General features: G+C 51.8%; 5 protein-coding genes across 5 annotated transcripts; 1 reads left to right on the plus strand and 4 right to left on the minus strand.

The window, feature by feature from the left end:
* Nucleotides 1-3406: 3406 nt before the first annotated feature.
* Nucleotides 3407-6749, minus strand: Z519_00839 (S-methyl-5'-thioadenosine phosphorylase; the record flags this gene model as incomplete). The annotated part of the gene is made up of 5 exons (XM_016758596.1): nt 3407-3614; nt 3752-4618; nt 5332-5567; nt 5682-5830; nt 6227-6749. The coding sequence occupies 5 exons, from the start codon at nt 6747-6749 to the stop codon at nt 3407-3409; spliced, it is 1983 nt and encodes a 660-aa protein (XP_016625845.1).
* A 743-nt stretch (nt 6750-7492) lies between these two features.
* Nucleotides 7493-8696, plus strand: Z519_00840 (uncharacterized protein; the record flags this gene model as incomplete). Its single annotated transcript, XM_016758597.1, has 2 exons — nt 7493-7518; nt 7568-8696. 2 exons carry the CDS (start codon nt 7493-7495, stop codon nt 8694-8696), a joined length of 1155 nt encoding a protein of 384 aa, XP_016625846.1.
* A 380-nt stretch (nt 8697-9076) lies between these two features.
* On the minus strand, nt 9077-9715 carry Z519_00841 (uncharacterized protein; the record flags this gene model as incomplete). Its single annotated transcript, XM_016758598.1, has 1 exon — nt 9077-9715. The coding sequence occupies one exon, from the start codon at nt 9713-9715 to the stop codon at nt 9077-9079; it is 639 nt and encodes a 212-aa protein (XP_016625847.1).
* A 2227-nt stretch (nt 9716-11942) lies between these two features.
* Z519_00842 (uncharacterized protein) lies at nt 11943-15203 on the minus strand (the record flags this gene model as incomplete). The annotated part of the gene is made up of 2 exons (XM_016758599.1): nt 11943-14926; nt 14978-15203. The coding sequence occupies 2 exons, from the start codon at nt 15201-15203 to the stop codon at nt 11943-11945; spliced, it is 3210 nt and encodes a 1069-aa protein (XP_016625848.1).
* A 1099-nt stretch (nt 15204-16302) lies between these two features.
* Z519_00843 (uncharacterized protein) lies at nt 16303-17268 on the minus strand (the record flags this gene model as incomplete). The annotated part of the gene is made up of 1 exon (XM_016758600.1): nt 16303-17268. One exon carries the CDS (start codon nt 17266-17268, stop codon nt 16303-16305), a length of 966 nt encoding a protein of 321 aa, XP_016625849.1.
* Nucleotides 17269-18924: the final 1656 nt, after the last annotated feature.

Consider the following 18924-nt stretch of genomic DNA (forward strand, 5'->3'; position numbering starts at 1 on the left):
TAAACCTAAGCCCACCGGACTGCCTAGGCTCCACCTCCACAGCCCAGAAGGGCCCCAGGCTAACATGCCAGGTAGCTCTCTGTGCCTGGAGCCTCGCAGCGGGCGTCCTGCCCTAAGGACCTGAAGGCCTTTTAACAAACTTTTCACATATTACGAACTTGCTCCACCTTGGCTGCAACACCATGTTTGTTCCAAGTTCCTCGTTTTATCACACAACCACTCAGCGCCATCCACTCGATGGTTTCTCCATTGCTCCCCTCCTGCACACGATGTCATCGTCTCGATGTTCTCTTTTAATCGGCTGATCGTCATCCGATAGACAGGTACAATCGCCCTGTCGGCGGTCGCAATGTCCTCGACCCATTTCTCGATCTCGATTGGAAATTCTTACTCTGTTCAACTCCATGTCCATAGCGCTTCGCCAGCCTGCCCCAACCAATACCTCGCAGTCAATTTGATCACAGGATGGAAAGCCTTCCACCTCGGCGGGAAATCTCTTCTCCTCAAGCTAACGCTCTGTTAGGAAGGCTAAAGCACCTTCAGCGCATCCTGCAAGCCTCCAAACCTCCGTTCTCCGTTCTTGAGCAGGATTGACAAGGTTCATGCGCCATGACGCGAGGTTGCCCCGTGCAATAACCGACCGCTATCGGCCTATCACAGATGGAGAGCTGCAGGCCAGGAAAGCTGTGCTCTGTTTTGGTGCTCTTATTTGGGTTTCTCCATGTCATCGTGGTCAACCCAACTGGCCTCCATACCGATACGTCCGACCCGAGCGGGCGCGGTGTTATTGTCCTGGGCAAAAGGGCGCGTGCGGAAATCACGTTGTCATACTTGAACACAAGGAATGAACTGCCCTGTGTGTGTGGACAAGCACAGAGCAACACGAAATCAGTAAAAATGCCTGGATCCTTTGCTTATTTTATTCTTAGCTTGTTCGAGCTGCCTCCCAGACCTCCGCGCTGGAATTTGCATTCATACTGTAGGAGTTCACTGATCAAAAGGATAAGCATCACCCACTTCATCATTGCGGCACTCATTCACGTGGGCACCAGCAGAAGGACATCCATTCCGCTCATCAGTGATCAGTCGATGTATTGCGCCATCCTCCGTCCTTATCATGGTTGGTCATCACCGCCCCTCGTAGTTTGACCCATTCAAGCATGGCTTCAGGCCCTAGGGTGCTTCATCCTCTCGGCTGTGGCTGTTGTCCCCGGAAACACCGTACGAATGGACACTGTCTTTACGCAAAGCTCGCAAGGCTCACACATGTCCAAGCGAGCTTCTGGCCCTTCAATTGAAGTCGAGTCTGTTCACATGATGAGCCCTCGCCCGTTCACGAAGACAGATGAAGCACATTCTGTCATGCTACACAAGTCCTTGTTTTCGGCAAGCTTGTTTCACACTAGTCGTGGTTGTTATCGGCTGGGGCGTTCAACCACGGATCCCCCACATTGTCCATTGAGGATGGATCTCAGTCAACAGCTCGACGACATCGATTTTCGTGGACCTGCCGACCTTCAGACTCTCGCTCCTACGTCATTCAATAAGAATTGACTTTCTGTTTCCTTGGTTTTCATATCAACTTCTGGATGTCCGAACTGCAGACACTGTACAGGATATTAAATCAAAGATTATGTCTCCAAAGCCCAAACAAAATACGGTTTCTCGCGTGTTAAGGTGACGCCGCCATGTGGCCCTATTTAAGGCTGACGGAGGGGCACAAGAAGCAATACCTGGGTCAGCGTCGAGATGACAGGCTGGTCCCCGCTCAGTGTGACACTGCCATAGCCGGAGCACCCCGGAGAATTTCCTAGTGTGACTTGCTGTGCAGCTCTACCTAGGGAGCTCGTAATGCTTGCGAGCGAGCTCTTACACAAAGCACAACCCGATCTTCGATCATCTTCAGAGCCCGAGTAGTTCTTGGTGCCCGAGCGATTGCATCGATGGTTGTCTCGGCTAGTCGCCATCTCGAACGGAATACAAACCACATCGCACGGGGTGCTCCTCAAGCTCTCCAACTGATGGATGGACAGAAGCAACCTTTTTGACTGCATCCAACCACTAACCGGGAGACGAGTCTGCCAAGAATAAACAAACATCAACAATGAGCGCGTAGTGATTGACCATCTTGTTTTCTGACCAACCACACGGTTCACACCTTCAACCTAACGAAAATTTCCATTCAACCACTTTATTCTCTGCAAGATTGGTATCAATAGAAGGGCCTCTCCGAGATGAATCTATTGACATAAAACCTCATCTCCAGATTCGCGTTTGTTGTTAAATTGCCGGGCGCCGGAAGTCTTGGCCCCCAATCCGCGAAGCTCTCGCGTCTACACGTGACTCAACGTGACCGCTGAAGAACGTCGGTCAACATTGAATCAACGTCAATCGACCTATTCTTTCACCACCTGGGCTGTCGCAACATCTCGACTATTCCAGTGCCTCGCCTAGATGTTGAAGAGTCTATCGCTATCTACAAGTCTAGGTCTACTCAATTGACCAATCAGAATGCTTCAAAATCTGATTCCTCGTCAAGACCTGGCCCTGTCGCTGCCTGGTTACTACCTCTGGTGAAAACCTGCCACTCCCGGTCGTGACCGATCATCATTAAGTCTTTTTGCGTGAAATAATGCTATAGGAGGCTGAGGTTGGGCCTGCAGATCTTCGGTCCTAAGCCAGGACCTCAATTGTGGGTGCGATGTACCTAGAGATCGGTCAAGGGAGCCGAACTTTGGACAGACGCGGTACGGTTGCAAAATGCGGTTGGCTTAAGCATCTCGACTACTCGGGTTGATGACAACGCAGCTAAATTGAAAAACAAAAGTGGTACACTCAAAAGTCCTGCGCTGTCAGAAGCGGAGGAGGCCTTCGTTGGTAATATGGACTCTGTCCTCTACCTACGTCATTAGCTGCGTTCGATATACCGACCACTTCATCCTTATTGAGCGGCCTTTAGCAACATAGATACAGCGTGTATTTGGGTTAGACTGTGTCAATTAATTTTTAGTCCGGCTTGACCGGTCGCCATGTCTACGATTATCTCCCGTTGAACCAATATTGGGCTAGTAAGTTCATTGATTGATTAGGAAGGAAGAGAGGTCCTCTCCGTGATAAAAGAGACTTAATACCAGCCTAGTAAGTACTAAGATCCCGAAACTCGCCCCCTTCCGCCTTTCTCTCTCCCTCTCACAAGACGCATCACTCTTACAGCTCTGGCCATTCCTGTTTGTTGCCCTACTGTCCTGCTTTGAACGCGTTCGGTGCCTGGTGAATTGTCCTTCTTGCTTCTCCATTGATTTGCCAATTTCTCATAGCACGCTGTCTGGTCCACCTCTTCGATCGTTATTGTGTTGATACTCTTGTTGTTCCCAATGGTATATTCTGCCCTGAACGTGTTCGCTGTCTACGGTGTGATTCGAGCCATCTTAATTGCCAATTGTTCGTTGTCTTGAATGATCTTTTTCGAACGTCGTTGTCTTGTTCTCGTTTGGAGCACAACGGCACCAGTATCGTTCATGTTGATCATCTCGATCCGTTCAGTTGTCCCGTCGTTCTGCGGCTGTTGATCATCTATAATCCGTGTCCATGTTCGGCCGTTCTCCGGCTGTTGGCTTGTTGAAACAAGCAGTAAATATCCTCAGGGAAGCAAAAAGAGACTCATAACCTGTTGAATCAATCAACTGATGGCCCCAGATCGGTTCATCATCTACATTCCCAGCGACATTCAAGTGATCCTCTACGGACCCACTGCTGCGGCAACCTCTCCTTCGCCATACACCGCCGCAGGAACCCAACCAGGTCGTCCACCCCGCGCGGCTCGTTCAGCCAGTGCCTCCCGTCCTCGTACTCGCTCCACTCGACCCCCTGGTGGCTCCACGTATTGGTCAGCTCGTCGCGGAGATGCCGCCCATGGGAGACGGTAATGACTTCGTCATCGGCGCAGTGCTGTAGCATTACCGGTAGGGTCCGCCACGCTTCACAATCGGCCGGGCGGTGGTAATGGGCGCCCTGCTCCTTCTCATCCACTTCGACTTGTCGCGGCATCCAACTCGACAGGCCCGCGAGCCCGGCAAGCCCGGCCATGCGACGCCACGCGTTGCCGTCGCGGCTTATCAGCGCCGCAATCGCAGCCGCACATCCCTGGCTGATGCCGCACACGAAGATGCGGGTCGTAGGGACCAGCCGCTCCTCGGAGTCCAGCGTGTGCAAGATCTGCGAGACGACGCGCCGGAGACCAGGGCGTTGGAGGGCCGCATGTTCAGCCTCGCGGGGATCCTCGGTCGTCCACATGTCAAACCACTGTGGCATTTCCGAACGGAGGCGCGCGGACCACAGCATCGGTGCCTGAGGGAAGACCCAGCGCACGGTCGGGAGGAGGGCGGGTAGTGTGCGGTCACTATCCGCGAGCTCTGGGCTCGCCTCGCTATCAAACAGCTCGTTGGCGAACTCGTGCGCACTGCTGTCGCGCCCGTGGAGAAAGATGACGGTGTGCGTGTGCGAGTGGCCCGGTCGGGGGCTCGACCACGTACGGTTCTGGGAACTCCGACGACACCATTCTACCGTTGCTGAGAGAATTGCTGGGGAAGAGCCGTGACCAACCGTCCACTTCAGTACTCTTGTTCGTGATTTAGCTCTTCTCAATTAGACCAGACTCCGTATGCGGTACCAGAGAATTGCATTGGCGCACCTCGTAAACGCGGTAACCAATCCAAAAAGTTGAAGACTTGTTTACTATTAACCAATCTGGGCACGGATCCTTGAAAAAGATTGGTCTTGGCACTATACCGAGTACTAGAGCGGAAATTGTACTGTAGTAGCCCTGGGCATCACGTGATCTCACGTGACTTATTGGCCTAGCGGTACCTACAGACAGCTAGCTCGCTGGCACCAGCACTCCTCTATAGCCCACAACAGGATACCCCTGATCCTCGCTCTGGCTCCTACAGAATGAGCCGTGCTGAGAAAGATCTCTGGGAGTATAACAAGATCTTGCACCCTGACAGCCTTGCCGGTGTCACTGACGACACCGTACGCAGATATCTTCCAAAAGCTGATGAGTTTGTTTCCTTCAGTCGTTTCATTGCTGGCTCTAGTGTTGAAGTAAAGCCTTTGAAAGGTCACTTGTACCCTTTGGTATCTATTCCGTCTATCAGCGATGAGCTGACAAGTCTATTGTCCTCTATCCATTTTCTTGGATTCAGCGTGTCGTGTTGCTACCTCGGGTGAGGAGTTTCAACTAGAACACCGATCAAGCTTTTAGGCTGTCATGCGTAAGACATCATCTCACCGTCTCCTCTCTAACCATTCAGTTCTCCTGCTCAGAAATACCCCTCAAACAGCCACCTTAACTTCTCCAATGCCTTTTCCCCTCGTCCTTCGGGGTAGGTACTGACTCCAAATTTCCTTGCCCCGGCAAGGTGCGTGGCTCGGACAAGGTCGTCGTGTTCTTCTTTGGAGAGCTCGTCTAACACGGCAGCAATGAAACGGCGGGCGTTGACGGCGTTAGCACGCATGTGTCCCATGACCATCTCGACGGAGACGTCGCCGTGGACGTCGTGCCAGCACTATCATGAATTAGACAAACCGGGCAGCGCGGTGTGTAGGAATGACAGAGAAATCACTTAGAGGGAAGAGTCTTCTTGTGTCAACGTGAACGGAGATGATAGAATGGTACCTACATCATAGTCCGTACTCATCAAGATAACCTGATAGGCGATCTCGGCCTCGGCAGCGAGTTTGGCTTCTGGTAAGGTCGACATATTGATAACAGTACCGCCCCAGGTGCGGTACAGGTTTGACTCGGCGCGAGTGCTAAATTGCGGTCCCTCTGTTGAATTTGGGAGGAGTGTTGGTTAGTCATGCAAAACAATATCCGTCACCAAGTCGGAGGCCTGATGCCTCTGGCTAGCGTTCATCATATTTCTCCCCTCATTACAGAAGGAGAGAATAGAGACGCAAGGCTAGGAATGCCAGTAGGCCAAGAGGACCAGAGATCCCTACAAAAAGCAAGGCTAAACGATCGGCACGGACGCACACTTGCTCGTCTGCTCGTCGCCCTCCCCAAACCCTCTTCATGTGTTCTCGCCCCAAGCCGCTCAACTCGTCGCATAAGGCATAGCCAACGACTCGCGGAAGAGAAACCTATGGTTTTGAAACACACCACGTAAAGGGAAAGAAGGGGGGAAGAAAAAGCAAACTGCGAAGGCAAAGAAATAAAACTTACCCATAACAATCAACGTGCCTGAATCATGCAACACCACGCCGTCTCCCTCCAGGCTATGGCCGCACTGCCTCACCACGTCCCCTACCTTCGCATCAAATGGATCCGCGAAGGGGACATGACAAACCACGCCTTCTTCGAAGAAAGTCCACGGCCTGACCCCTTTGGTCCGATCAATAACCTGGTCCGGAACGACAAAATCTCTCGGCTTAACCTCTTCCGCCAAACTTCCCGCCGCGGAAAAAGCGATGATACATCTGACGCCGATGTGGCGCAAGGCGGCGATGTTCGCGCGGGAGGGGACTTCATGAGGCGCAAGGGCGTGGTGTGGTCCATGGCGGGCGAGGAAAGCGATGGGGATGGGATGGCCGGTGGTCGGAGAAGGGTGTTCGAGGATGGTGATGGGCGAAGACGGCGGGCCCCATGGCGTGTCAACGGTTAGAATGGCGGCTTTGCGGAAGTCAGGCAGGTGCTCCAGCCCAGTGCCACCGATTACAGCGATATGAACGGGGCCTGTGAAGGACATGCACCTCTGTCAGTCTCTCTTAGACGAGAGAGACATAAGGAAGAGGGGAAGGAGGGGTATTGAAGAAGAAACAGACCCGGATATGTAGTCGCGATGTGTGCCGGTTCGATTTTGACCTCCATCGTTACCGACCTCAATGAATGCTAGGGAAGTCGGTGCAAAATAATATTATATATCTCCAAGTCGGCAGCACTTCCTGCAATAACCCCTCCTCAAAAAAGGTAGGCAAGAAGACAAACCACTTGCAGTGAAAGGTGACTGGGCAAATTGGAGACGCGGTAGTCTGGGGTTAACACTGGAATCCCAAGTGTACAAACGTTGAAAGCAAATGGAAGAGGTTGGATTGAAAGATTGGCAGCAGGAGTCCACCGCAGAGTTGATTCTCACGTCTCGCCGTCTGAAAAGTTGATATTCGCCGAGTCAGGGTTGATATACGGCTTCGGATTAATATTTGGCCGAGAAAGATTCCTTAGTCGCTGAGAAATTGCGCCATCATTCTCTGCCCGAGAATACCGAGTACACTGTGTGCGCATTACGAGGTGAACAGTTACAAGAATGCATCAAGGATAATTACGGGATCCAGATGCTCTAAATCACTCATCTTGGTGTCACCGTCGTGGTCATCTCCCACGCTTCTCCCATCCATTTCCTGTCAGCTCCTTCAAGGCTGAGACATTCTTTTATCTTCCTTGATATTATACAAGCATCTATATCTCATTATACTGGCGGCCTCCAGCAGCAACATGTTCGAGGTCCCCGATGCAAAAAGGTAGGTTCCCCCCTGAAAGGACAAACACGCAGCTTTCTGACCCGAGAAGGGTCAAGAGATCGGCTCTTTTCCGAGAAGACGACTCGCAAGGCTCGCGCGCATCGACCAGATCTGTCTCGCCGGTAGAGCCCACCGGTGACGAGGGAGAGAATATTGTAGAGCCAACGTATTGTTTTGAATACGACTTCATCGCCCCAAGATCATCCTCGCCGAAACCACCTCTAGCATCAAGCAAATCTCAACTAGGGGTCAACTCGCCGGAAGAAGAACAGGAATATCAGTTCCGCCTGTTCGCGTCTACCTCGAAGTCTACCGCTGAGCCCTCTAAGCCCAATCCGACCACCGCCGACTCCAGAATCAGGCTTTCGCACACCCCAGAGCCTGTTGCACTTGCCGACTCATTGTCTCTGGACAAAGCACAATTTCTTCGTCCCAATCGCCCCGACTCATATTATTTCACCTCCGCGCTCCCAGAGGAGATGACTCAAGTCCTAAGATCACAGTATGCAGACGTTGCCGTGTCATCCTCGGACGTCATCTCTAGAGCAAAATCAACTAAATGGCCCGGAGCTGCCCTCCCTTGGCGTCTGATTCATGTTGAACTGCTTGGTAAAGGTCGCCAGCTCAAGGACACTGTCCAACCCGCTGGATCCATTTCGAATACCCGGGAATCCAAATCGAGTCCAAAGAGACCTTCAAAGAAACGGCGCATCCTCCTCCGTCGCCGCCTTGCCCTGCGACAGGAACTCGCCGCACAGACAAGGGCTGCAGAGGAGACGGAACGGGAGAAGCGCACACGACGGAACCGTGAAAAGAAAGTGAAACGGAAGGAGAGGGAGAAAAGGAAGAAATTGGAAGCCCCGGAGGCCGATGGAAAGCATACAGGTGATGAAGAAGGAGAGGGTGATGAGAGAGGTGAAGTAGAAGAAGACATTCTGGCGAAGGAACGACATCCCAAGACAGACGGCGATGTAAAGCCGAACAGTGACCAGAAGGACAATATCCGGTCGGAAAGGAACTCAGCTTCCCCTGTCAACACTCTAGTCTCCGTATCCACTTCCAAGGGGGCTGCTACGATTGCGACGTCGACCAACGCATCCAAATCTTCGGCGCCGACACGACGAGCTCCTACGTCCAGAGCGCTGACCGCGGCTGTTCGGCCACCACAGCGGACGTAAGAGCCCCAAAATCACTGCATCCCACGCGGCCACGGCTTAAGCTGCTAAGAGGTTGACTGAGTTTGCAAGCTGGTATACAAGTTAGGCTTTGGAAGTAACTCAGATCAATATTCAATCGAAGAACATCCCTATCGCCCATTTTCATATGCGCTTCAGAAGAAATCAGTTAACGATACCCTCTAAACACGCTTTTGAACCGGTACAAACTGTCCTCCCATTCGCAGAGCCAATCCCGGTACATTATGGTAATCCCATCAATGATATACTCGGTTCGCCGCGAGATGTCGATACCCATGCTCGTCGAGAAGTCATCCCTAGCTGCAAACCCCTGATCGCAAAGTCTGCGGCAAATTGGCGCTTCGCTCACCCAGAACCGGTGTTCAGACCTGGCACCTTCCAGGCCACCGGATCTGCCTCGCTGTCTCGAAGAAATCCATGGTAATATGCCTCAATGGCAGGTCCGTCCCCGCAGTAAGAACCATAAAGGTGAGTGTCTCTCCCGAGGCGTCATTTCTCCAAGGGTCTGTCGGGATTTGAAGCGGAACATCTTCACCAGCAGACCTCGCAAGATACTCATCAACGTTCTTGACAAGCTTCTGGAAGATTCCTGGCGGATTTTCAAGCTCAGACATGCCCCGAACGGAGCTGTCTGCGGGCTGTTTTGTCTTTTTCAAGAGCCATCGTGTGTATAGCTCCGAAGTATTGTACTTGGAGAGAATCCATTGAAGCTCGCGTCTCGATTCCTCGAGGATGACAAGGATCTCCCGCTTGTTTGGCACTTTATTCGTGACGACTCGCTGAGCACAGGCAATAACCCTATCGTATTCGACATCGAGTTTCACTACGGCCTTCATCCTTCTGATATCTGGCGGGTCGTTTCCCACGTCAGACTGCCGGGCGGCCTGCGGGTCTGGGAGGTTGAACACCATGCCCTCGACGGAAAGCGAGGCCAGTTCATCACTAGGCAGCTTCTTGCGACACTGGCGAGCAATGTGCAACGCGCTCAAAAGATGCATCATGGCTGTCTGGAAATTGCAGGGCATGAGATCCAGAGATCAGAACGCGTACGCCGTCAACACCACCTCGATGAGCGGTCGAATATTCGTCGCCAACTCACGTATTGCTCGAGTGGCGTACTGAAGCATCATCGCTAATGCTCGTTCATGATCTGATCGGGCATATTTTCTCTGTACGGATAGAACAAGCGTGCCGCATGCGATCATGGTCTCCCAAAGTTTCACGAAATGGTATGCTATTTGAGGGATCACAAGTCGATAAATATTGGGATCGGGGCTAACGTTGCCAGGAAACCTCGCACGAGGCTCGACATATCGGACGAGGAAAATGACCCAGCTTTGAAATGCATCATGCTCGTGCTGAGACTTGTATAACTTGGGCCCATCCCAAGCCGACAGAGCTGGAGGAGCATAGTTCCCTTCAGCATGCGTCTTGGATTGCTCTGTCCGGTTTTCTCGCCCAGGTTTTCATCCTTGCCGTCCGGGGGAGCAGAATTTGTACAGTCTCTCAGGGAGGAACAGTGCCGCCTGGCAGTTGAAGCGCCGGGGCCGGGGTTGAAGTTGGCGTCAGAGTTTGATTCAAACAACCACTTGGAGACTCTCTGTACGAGCACTCCAACTGCGAGATGACGCACCTGCGACACGAAGGCTTCTCCTCGCCGCACTTGACTCAACGGACCTTGCAGTTCACACAGCCAGTCCGAGTCTTGGGAGCGAACCGCTTGCGCCTCACCTGGACTTTTTCGCCGTCAACGAGCACTGGCATGACGATATCATGGGACGAGAGTTTGTTTTTTTTGTATTTTGTATGTACGAGAGGCTGGATGGTTCTGTCTGTGGCTACGGGTTCGGTCTGCAATGAGGGACTAATCAATTCCTCCGGTCAAATTTTCATGTAGTTCCACCGTCCTGTAGGACTGACTGACAGCCCGATCGATAGACTGAAATTAGGCGGTGGTGTGCAGGGCAGGCTTTGCAAGGAAGATGGTAGAAAGAAGAAGGGAGAAGGCAGCCTTAGCTCACGTACCTAATATCATGCGGCGCGCCGGTCGGTGGTATCGAAGCCTATAGATATACAACAAGAAACCCTTTCCTGGTGCTCGTGCTTCTTATTACTTCTCTCCTCCTCGCCCTCGTTTATCACATCACGTCCCACATCTCATAGATATTGTCCGGTGCCCGGTATCTTGCGGCCTTATATATGGATCTGATGTTTCATGTATGTCACATGCCTCCTTCCTGACGTTCGTACTAGAGCACACAGCATGCGGCACGCAGCCCTGAGAACAAAAGGGAACCCTCCGATCCCGTATAACGTAGCCAATAACATGGACTGAGGGTGGATGCTACCTGGCAGGTTGGCCGGGGAGAGGAAAGAGAGCCTCGCGTTGCATCATCAGCATGACGGGCATCGAACCAGGGTAATGAGAAAACATGGGCAGACATGCATGCATGGAGGTGAGGCTTGGAGGCATACTCGACCAGCCCAACTAGCTGACAACAGATCAACTACCCTAACTAAGTAGCAAACTAGCTAACCAGTACGCCGTCCCCGAACAAAACCATTGCACCCCTTCCGGACCGCGCTCTGGAATCAAAGGCAAATCATACGGACGGAGGATGTCGCCTATGCATCTACTTGTAGGTACAGTGCTAATGCACGGCCACGTCCACGCGAGTCGTTTAAATGCGCCGTTTGCGGCTTGGATGATCTAGGTAGGTACCGTGCAGTTCAGTTTCGCGCCGATTACTCCAAATGGAGTACGGAGGACGCAGGAGAGGCAGGTAGAGAGGACTGTAAGGAAGGGTACATGACCCGTCGAGGCTGGTAGGGAACCCAGTAGAGTAGACCAGACCAAAGCGGGATGAGAACACGGAAATGTGATGCATTACTCGTTCAATCATTCAATCAATCAGACAATTTCTTTTGTTAAGTCTGGGTTGTATTGAACCTGTGACTTTCTTTTAACGATTGGAGCAGCTGTGCACAAGGTCCCCAAGGACTGCAAGTTGATGCTCGAATCCAGACACGCTGCGGGTCGTGAATCACATTCATTTATTGCTCAAGTCGATAAATGCCGGTACTTTCCCGGCCTCCGACAGTGTCTTGCTTTTGTCTTTCCCTTCCCTCGTTTTCATGTGTCAGTCCTTCCGAATCTCACCATTTATACCGTAATGAAAACCCTCATGTGTACGCTTTCAGGTCAGCTCTTACGGTGTCAATCCCCTCTCACTGCCCATTGGTAATCGCACCTGCAAGTCTTTTGCTCATAAAATCAAAAAAGGCAAACTGACTCGGCGTCGCGCCATATTCGTACACAAATCGACTGGCCAGGTAACTTCCAAAAATAGACTTGAGATAGTTGTCCGGCACACGGCTCAAGATCTTGTCCAGACCCACCTTCTGCTGGAGAGTCTTGGGCAGCGCTTCCTTGAAGACCTGGTGTCTAAGCGTTTCGTTGTTCCACAAATCCTTGAAGTTCTGAAGGTCCTCATCCAGCTTGGTGATTGCAAGGGACAACTGATCAGAGAGGGTCGAGCGAGGTACCCCTGTAGCCTCGTGTTCTCGCCAAATGGCTTCAAACTCGAGACGAGCGTTGCGTTTGATTGTCTCTTGCACTTCCTTGACGTACATCTTGTAGAACTCTGGAACGGTTCCATCGCTATCAACGCACATGTTCTCGATAAAGCCCTTGTCGTCAAAGGACAAGCTTGCCAGGACCTCAAGTGACGACGAAGTCACGCCGCCCTTGTTAGCAGAGGCATCCTTGTATATGATACAACCGGCCTTTTCAAGACGAAGCTTGGCGTCTTGCGTGATGAATAGATTGGCGCCCTCGACAATGTAGGGGATTTTACATTTGCCATCCACGATCAGCTTACCGGCATTGGATAGATCAATTGATTCCGGTCGACCACCACAAGGCACGAAGAGGTCATATTGCGAAGCGTCGCGGAGGTGATATATGTTCCGAAAAGTCATGCCGTTATGGACCTTCTCGCCGGAAGGTAACGTGACATTGTTCTCTTCCACCAGGACACGGTATCCCTGGGGTGACAGTTTTGAAATGTCGTAATGTGAAATCATGACTCGCTTCTTCGCCAAACGCACCAACTCCGCGTGATCCAGGCCTGCGGGGTCAACGAGGACACCGGAACCATCAACAATGGCCGTGTACTTCTCGTTGCTCAGAAGGATTTCATTGGAGCCCAAGTCTCCGTCTGGACCACCGGTCTGAAGCTTTCTGATTTTGCTTGGATCCAAGTTCAACTTGCGATAAATGCCCAAGACATACTCGCGGACGGACAATGTCGTCATTCCATATGCATCGTGAGGAATACCACCAAGTTTGGGACTCTTGCCGGTGAAGAAGGACTTCCACCACGGCGCGCCTCTGGCACGGGCATGTTCCGTGGCCCAGTCCACCAGGTCGGCAGTATTCTCATCCGGCCCCATGAACAGAATTTCCTCTTGCCCATGCAGATCGACAATCGGATCTTTAATACCTGGGCTCGTAGGCGGCAACAGAAGATCCATGATGCTGTCAATGTATTTCTCAAAGGCAACACGAGCCTTGTCTTGATGTTGGTAGTCAAGAAGGATGACCCCTTTAGATCCACCTTCTGGAATGTCCTTGTTCTTTCTCTGCTGAGTGTTGGCTAGGTTGTAGTTCTCGTCGAATTGAGTTCGGGCATTGATTGCGTAAAGTTCCTTGTTACGGGACTTGACGATCCGGATGCCACCACGCGCAATGTCGCGGAACCGAAGATGGAATCCCCTGAACTCTGAACCAATGACCAAGAACATCCCGTATAGGGGTTGTGGATATTCGTGATCAGGCAAGAATTCGGTGCTGGGTTTGAGTCGGAAACTGAGTGCCACCTTGGTCGGGGTATAGAAGTTTGTCTTGAGGACCGCTTTGTTGAAGGTTAAGAAGTATTGCATCACCATCTCGTCGTGTTGGTTTTGGGTGGTTGTAGAGATCATCTCAGACAGGGTGGCATCGTCAAGAACGTTTTGCACGTCCAATCGCAGATAACTAAGCGTCGGAATGAAATCATCCTGCTCTCCTCGGGTCTGGACGTAGTGGGTGTTTGCAAAGGAGAGATACAGGTTGCGAATGAGCTCTGGGTACTTGTTGATGATCTCGAGGATATAGTCCGAGGTAAATGTCTCTGTTCGCAATCGCTTCTTGATCTTTGAAAGCAATTCTGCATTGGCGTTCGTGTCTCCTTTCAGCGCCGCAACTAAGGAGGTGTACTCGGAACCAAGCCGGTTGAGGAATTGCTGGACAAAGACATGCACGCAATGGGCGTAGATGCTTTCTTGCAAGCTCAGATTGCCACTGGCAAACTGCCCCTGAAGTTTGTTCTGAGGGATGCAGAAGAGCAAAGAGACTTCTTTGATGATCTGATGGATGGAAGCCTCGATAGGAGGATACCTCGACTTGGCAATTTCGGTACTGGCAGGTTTCAAATATAGAGAGATGACCGTGATGCCGTTGGAAAACTGCTCGACATATTTTCTGGAGCTGGTAACTCCGTAATAGTGGTAGAGATCTGACAGAGCACTGAAAATACCCATAGCCGACCCTTGACGGTAGGCAATGACCAGTCTCTTTTCTCGGGTGCCCTCCATCTCAAACATTTCGATGACCGGGCCGGTTCGGGCAACAGCATAGGTTATGATCTCCTGGTAGATCTCTTTGGTTTTCTGAGTGGCCTTCTGAAGAAACCTCTTTTCACCAATGACCTCAATGTCTGTCTCATCCGGCCCAGGGTTTGGGTTCTTGAATTGACACTCGTAAACGAAGTAGCATCGCAATGATTCCTCCGGGTTTTCCGGCAGGGCATTGCTCGATCTGAAGGACTCGACACGGAAGCTCCTTGCCGGTGTAGAACCGTCAATATACTTCTCGTCAATTCTCTGTTCGTATCTCGGTCCCTCGATGACACTTATTCCGGGCTTGCTTGTATCAATGTAGACTGCATGATCGGACGCCTCTTTGGCCAATCTGATTTCCAGCTTCTTGTCATCTCGTGCATATGCAGCGAGCTTGGCGGCATACAATGAGAGAATATTGCTTGCCACCGCCTCGACGGTCTCGGTGGAGAAGTACATGTCGTCGATTCCCAGCGAATTGTAGAACCACTCAGTCTCGGACGCGATAAATTCGGTTGGCAAGAAGCCCTTTTCTTCGATGAGGTCCATAACTGCGGCCCAGTTAGCTTCTATTCATCGTCCATCATGGACTGCGAACGAACCCTCTTCCATCTGTGCCCTCTTGCCCTCAAACTGAGGAGCCACATAGCCTGGACTGTGGTCCGACAGAATGCGGTGTAACGATTGATTGGATTGGGAGGCACCAGGAACTCCCAGCAAGGTCGGCTGGGGTGAGGGTTGTCTCCCTGGTGTCCTGATGACTTGTTCAAGCAGTTTGTGTCTTGCTGGATTTAGCGGCTGTTCGCCGTTCACCGAGAGAGGATCCATGGTGATCTGAAAAGGAGTGCGGTGACGAATACGAGAGGATATTGCTTGTAAGGGAACAGAGCAATGAGCGAGAGATTAACAGAGTGAGATGGAAGTGAGTGAGAAAGAAGCAGCTGTCGAGTCCAGATGCTCTTTGAAAAGGATACGTAGGTTCAGCTACTGGGATCTGTCTCGAACGGTGAGCACGTCAGCCCAGCCGTACCAGGTCAGTCCCCTGAGGAGGTTCTGATATGGTGGTTGAAGCGGGAATTGTGCTGATTATGAGAACAAACGAGGCTAATGAGGCTGCTGGCAGGGTAGTATGTAGCCGCTCGACCCAGGTCAGTGTCCGATTCGGGCACCGCCTCAGTCAGACCCTCGTGATCGCCAATAGTGCCAGTTCGATAAGAGACGAACAAGAGATATCGGAGGGCTGGAAGTCTCACCGCAGCTGAAACACCTTTTTGGGGCGGAAGTGCGCAACTGCGTGGTGGCTTTGGGCGGGTGAACGGTGGGCAGGGTCTCGTGGCCGCAACATGGGCGGATCCTTGAGCCGTTTTTATACAATGGAATCTCTGAAAGAAAAAGAATTTTTCATGCCCTGCATCACATGGCTATTGGAATGAGAGAATTCAGGAACTTGTTACGAGACAGCTTCGTCAGATTCCCCCGCAATTGGATAGCCCAGTATTAGCCACATCCTTGCCACATCCCGAGCGAAGGGGCTTTCAGGCACAGATGGAGCCGTTGGAGTCCCTCTTAACCATATCCATCGCCACGCAGGGGCTCTGCCCTATCAGCTGCCCTTTCCATTAGCCAACCTGTACCGCCTTGGGCCGCTTAGCATCGGCGCGAATAGGGCTGGGGACAGATGCTGAGCCGTTGAGCGCGAAAAGAGGTCACGGTCACGGAGAACTTGCACGAAGAAATCCCCAGAGCAGGGATGCGGAGTAACGTCAGACGTAATCAAAATTCAGACATTGATCATGATGGCTTCAGTGGTATAGCGTGCGTGTATTTCTCTTGCCCTGTATCCAAATGTACACAACTCCATAATCTGCCAGACGGATCCATTCCCATTTCCGGTACACCATCCATAGCAATGCGGTCAAAGTCCAAGTCATACCCGAGGCCTGCTTTCCAAGCCTTCTTCCTCTGCGTGGGCCGTCAAACTGCTGCCTTCGCCCGGTGGTCCGTTCAGAACCACTTCCCCGTCCTTGTCAGGGTCGTATGAAATAATCCTCTCAAGCTGGCTGGAGGACGACCTTTTGGCCTTGCAGACCTCGTCCTCGTCGATCGAACGGCCGTGGTCCGGTCCCGCATCTCTCAGCAAAGAGCCACGCTCCTCACCCCTTTCATGCTCTGTGTCCTCTTCAGCCTCCTTATGTGGGCTCTTCTTCTGTTTGATGAATGTGTCGATGATGTAGTACTGGGCAGCATTCATGATCAAGGGAAATATGAACATGACAAACGCAATCTGAACCGCTTCGTTGCCCTCGGTCCAGCCAAGTGCCCAGTCACCGACACGTCCTAACCAAGGGCAAAGCTGGAAAATGATAAACACACAGATTTTCATGCCAATTAACCCTAGGAAGTAGAGGAGACATTGCTTCGCCCACCAGGAAGTCTTGGGAGGCGTGCCATAACGTCCTGATTCGATTGACTCAGGAGGGTTCGCAAGCGGTGTATACCCTGCACCCACGGTCAAAATCTTGAGTATGCCGATGAGGATGGGTATCCCGAGCGTCGTGTCGATGGCCAGATTGAGCAGGTAGAATGAGCATGGATTGGGTTGGTATTCTGCTGTGGTTTCAGACCCCAGTGTGCTCGCAGTTGCATTCACCACACCCTCTCCTATCTTGCCAGAGGAGAAAAGCGACATGAGGAGATTTAGAAGATGGAGCAATATCGACCCAACAACTTGCTTTGACACATCAAAAGACCACACCTTTATAGGTCGCTGCGGCCTTTCTCTCCATCTCTTGAAGACCAAAGACAATAGAGCGAGGGCACCCAGCGCTCCTTGCACCAGGATAGCAAAAGGGCCCAGTAATTTACATTCGCCACTGCTCTCGTCGTCGGACATGGTGGAGGACGGCGATGGGTCCGGCGAGGCGATGGCGGTCGAGAGAGGAGAAGCCGTTGCTGTCGCTATACTGAGGATAATAGAGGTAGCTGTTATTGTGAGGCTTGCAGAAGGATGGGTCGATTGAAATGCTGAAACGATATCATCGTGCAACTCAGTAGCTGAGGAGGGGAGTTCGGGAGGGTGCATAGGCGGAGACGGGATAGTTCACTGTCGATATTGCGATTGTCCCATGTATTCAGCCTGGGAGCAAGTTCTTCATTAGCTTGCTCGGAGGAGAGGTGTCTGAAGATGTTGCAAAATTCGCTCAGGACGGAGGCGCAGTCCGTTTGGAAGGGACCAAGAACCGTTGCCTTGCGGGCGGGGCTGAGGTCATGACCCTGCCAAGACATTCTTCAGCCTCACTCCAGCCTTGCCAGCCAAGCCGGCGCGAGTGGCAAGAGATGATTTCGCCTGATAGCCTTCCTCATGTCAGTATCATGCCTCTGCTCACACAAGTCCTCAGGTCTATTGAATGTGCGACTTCTGTACAGCCAACCCTACCTTACTTTCCTGGCCCACGATGACTGCGTCAAGACGTCTGATGGGGCTCGGCTGACCCATGCTGGCACGACCCTCCAGGGCCTGGTCAGCTACGCAAAAAAACTCCTCACCTCCTTGGGAGATGAATGAGGGTACTTATCCTTAAAGACCCTTCGTCTCTCAAACAGAGCTCGGTGTCTTTTACGGGCCGAACATTGGCTCCATCATAATGTCACCTCGAGCTAGGCGGAGAAGACTAGCAAGCAGATAGACTCTCAGTGATACGTGCGGGAAGACGACTTCTACATGGAAATATCGGAACTCTCCCTCGGTCTGTTCACCCTTGTTTTCAACATCAATTTCAAAGCTCACAAGATGTTGATCATGTCGTCCAAGTCTTCGGTTGTGTTTCTTTTACTTGGGGGTCCTTGAGTCGCTTTCGTGTATTTACGAGACAGGAGCCGTTGTACATCCATGCCAACACATCCGTCGATCAGTCATACCGATCCCGAGAGGGTATGCTTAATGGTCTGATATTGGGTCAATGGCAGGTGTACGACAGCATGCCACCTAGATCATGTGGGGGAAGGGGGGAGACTGGATCGTGCTAGAAACGAAGGCCTGCTGATGATGTCCGGTTCGGCACCCAGCCTGACGGCCTGCTGGACCGCATTTCAAATTGTAACCCTGAACACGGTAAGCGGACGTCCAGGCTACGTCCATTGTCTACAGCGCAGAGAACGTGACATTCGATGTGGTTTCGGAGACGGCGAGTGTGATTCGATCCAGCGAAGATCAACTGGAAGAAGATTTTTGAGTCCTCAGTGAAAGACTGTCGAAGGCTGCCACATCAACCAGAGGCTCTAATTTCCCCACGCTCGGCAAGTCCAATAGTGAAGAGTCCAAGGAATATTCAGATCCTCTGGTCAAAGCAAGCACCAACCAGAAGCAGCAGTGAACAAGGAGTAGCTCGGTCACCCAGCAACTCACAAGCAGAAGCGGTGGCACCTGGACAAGAGACTTCCTACAGAACAGCTAAGGCTCGAGGAAACCGTGACGATGTGCCATCTAGGGATAACTAATCTTAGCTTTTGCCATTGGCAACGTCCTGATAACATCGCAGGTAGTGGTCAA

This window comes from Cladophialophora bantiana (genome assembly GCF_000835475.1).
Source record: "Cladophialophora bantiana CBS 173.52 unplaced genomic scaffold supercont1.1, whole genome shotgun sequence".
In the NCBI taxonomy this organism is placed as follows: domain Eukaryota; kingdom Fungi; phylum Ascomycota; class Eurotiomycetes; order Chaetothyriales; family Herpotrichiellaceae; genus Cladophialophora; species Cladophialophora bantiana.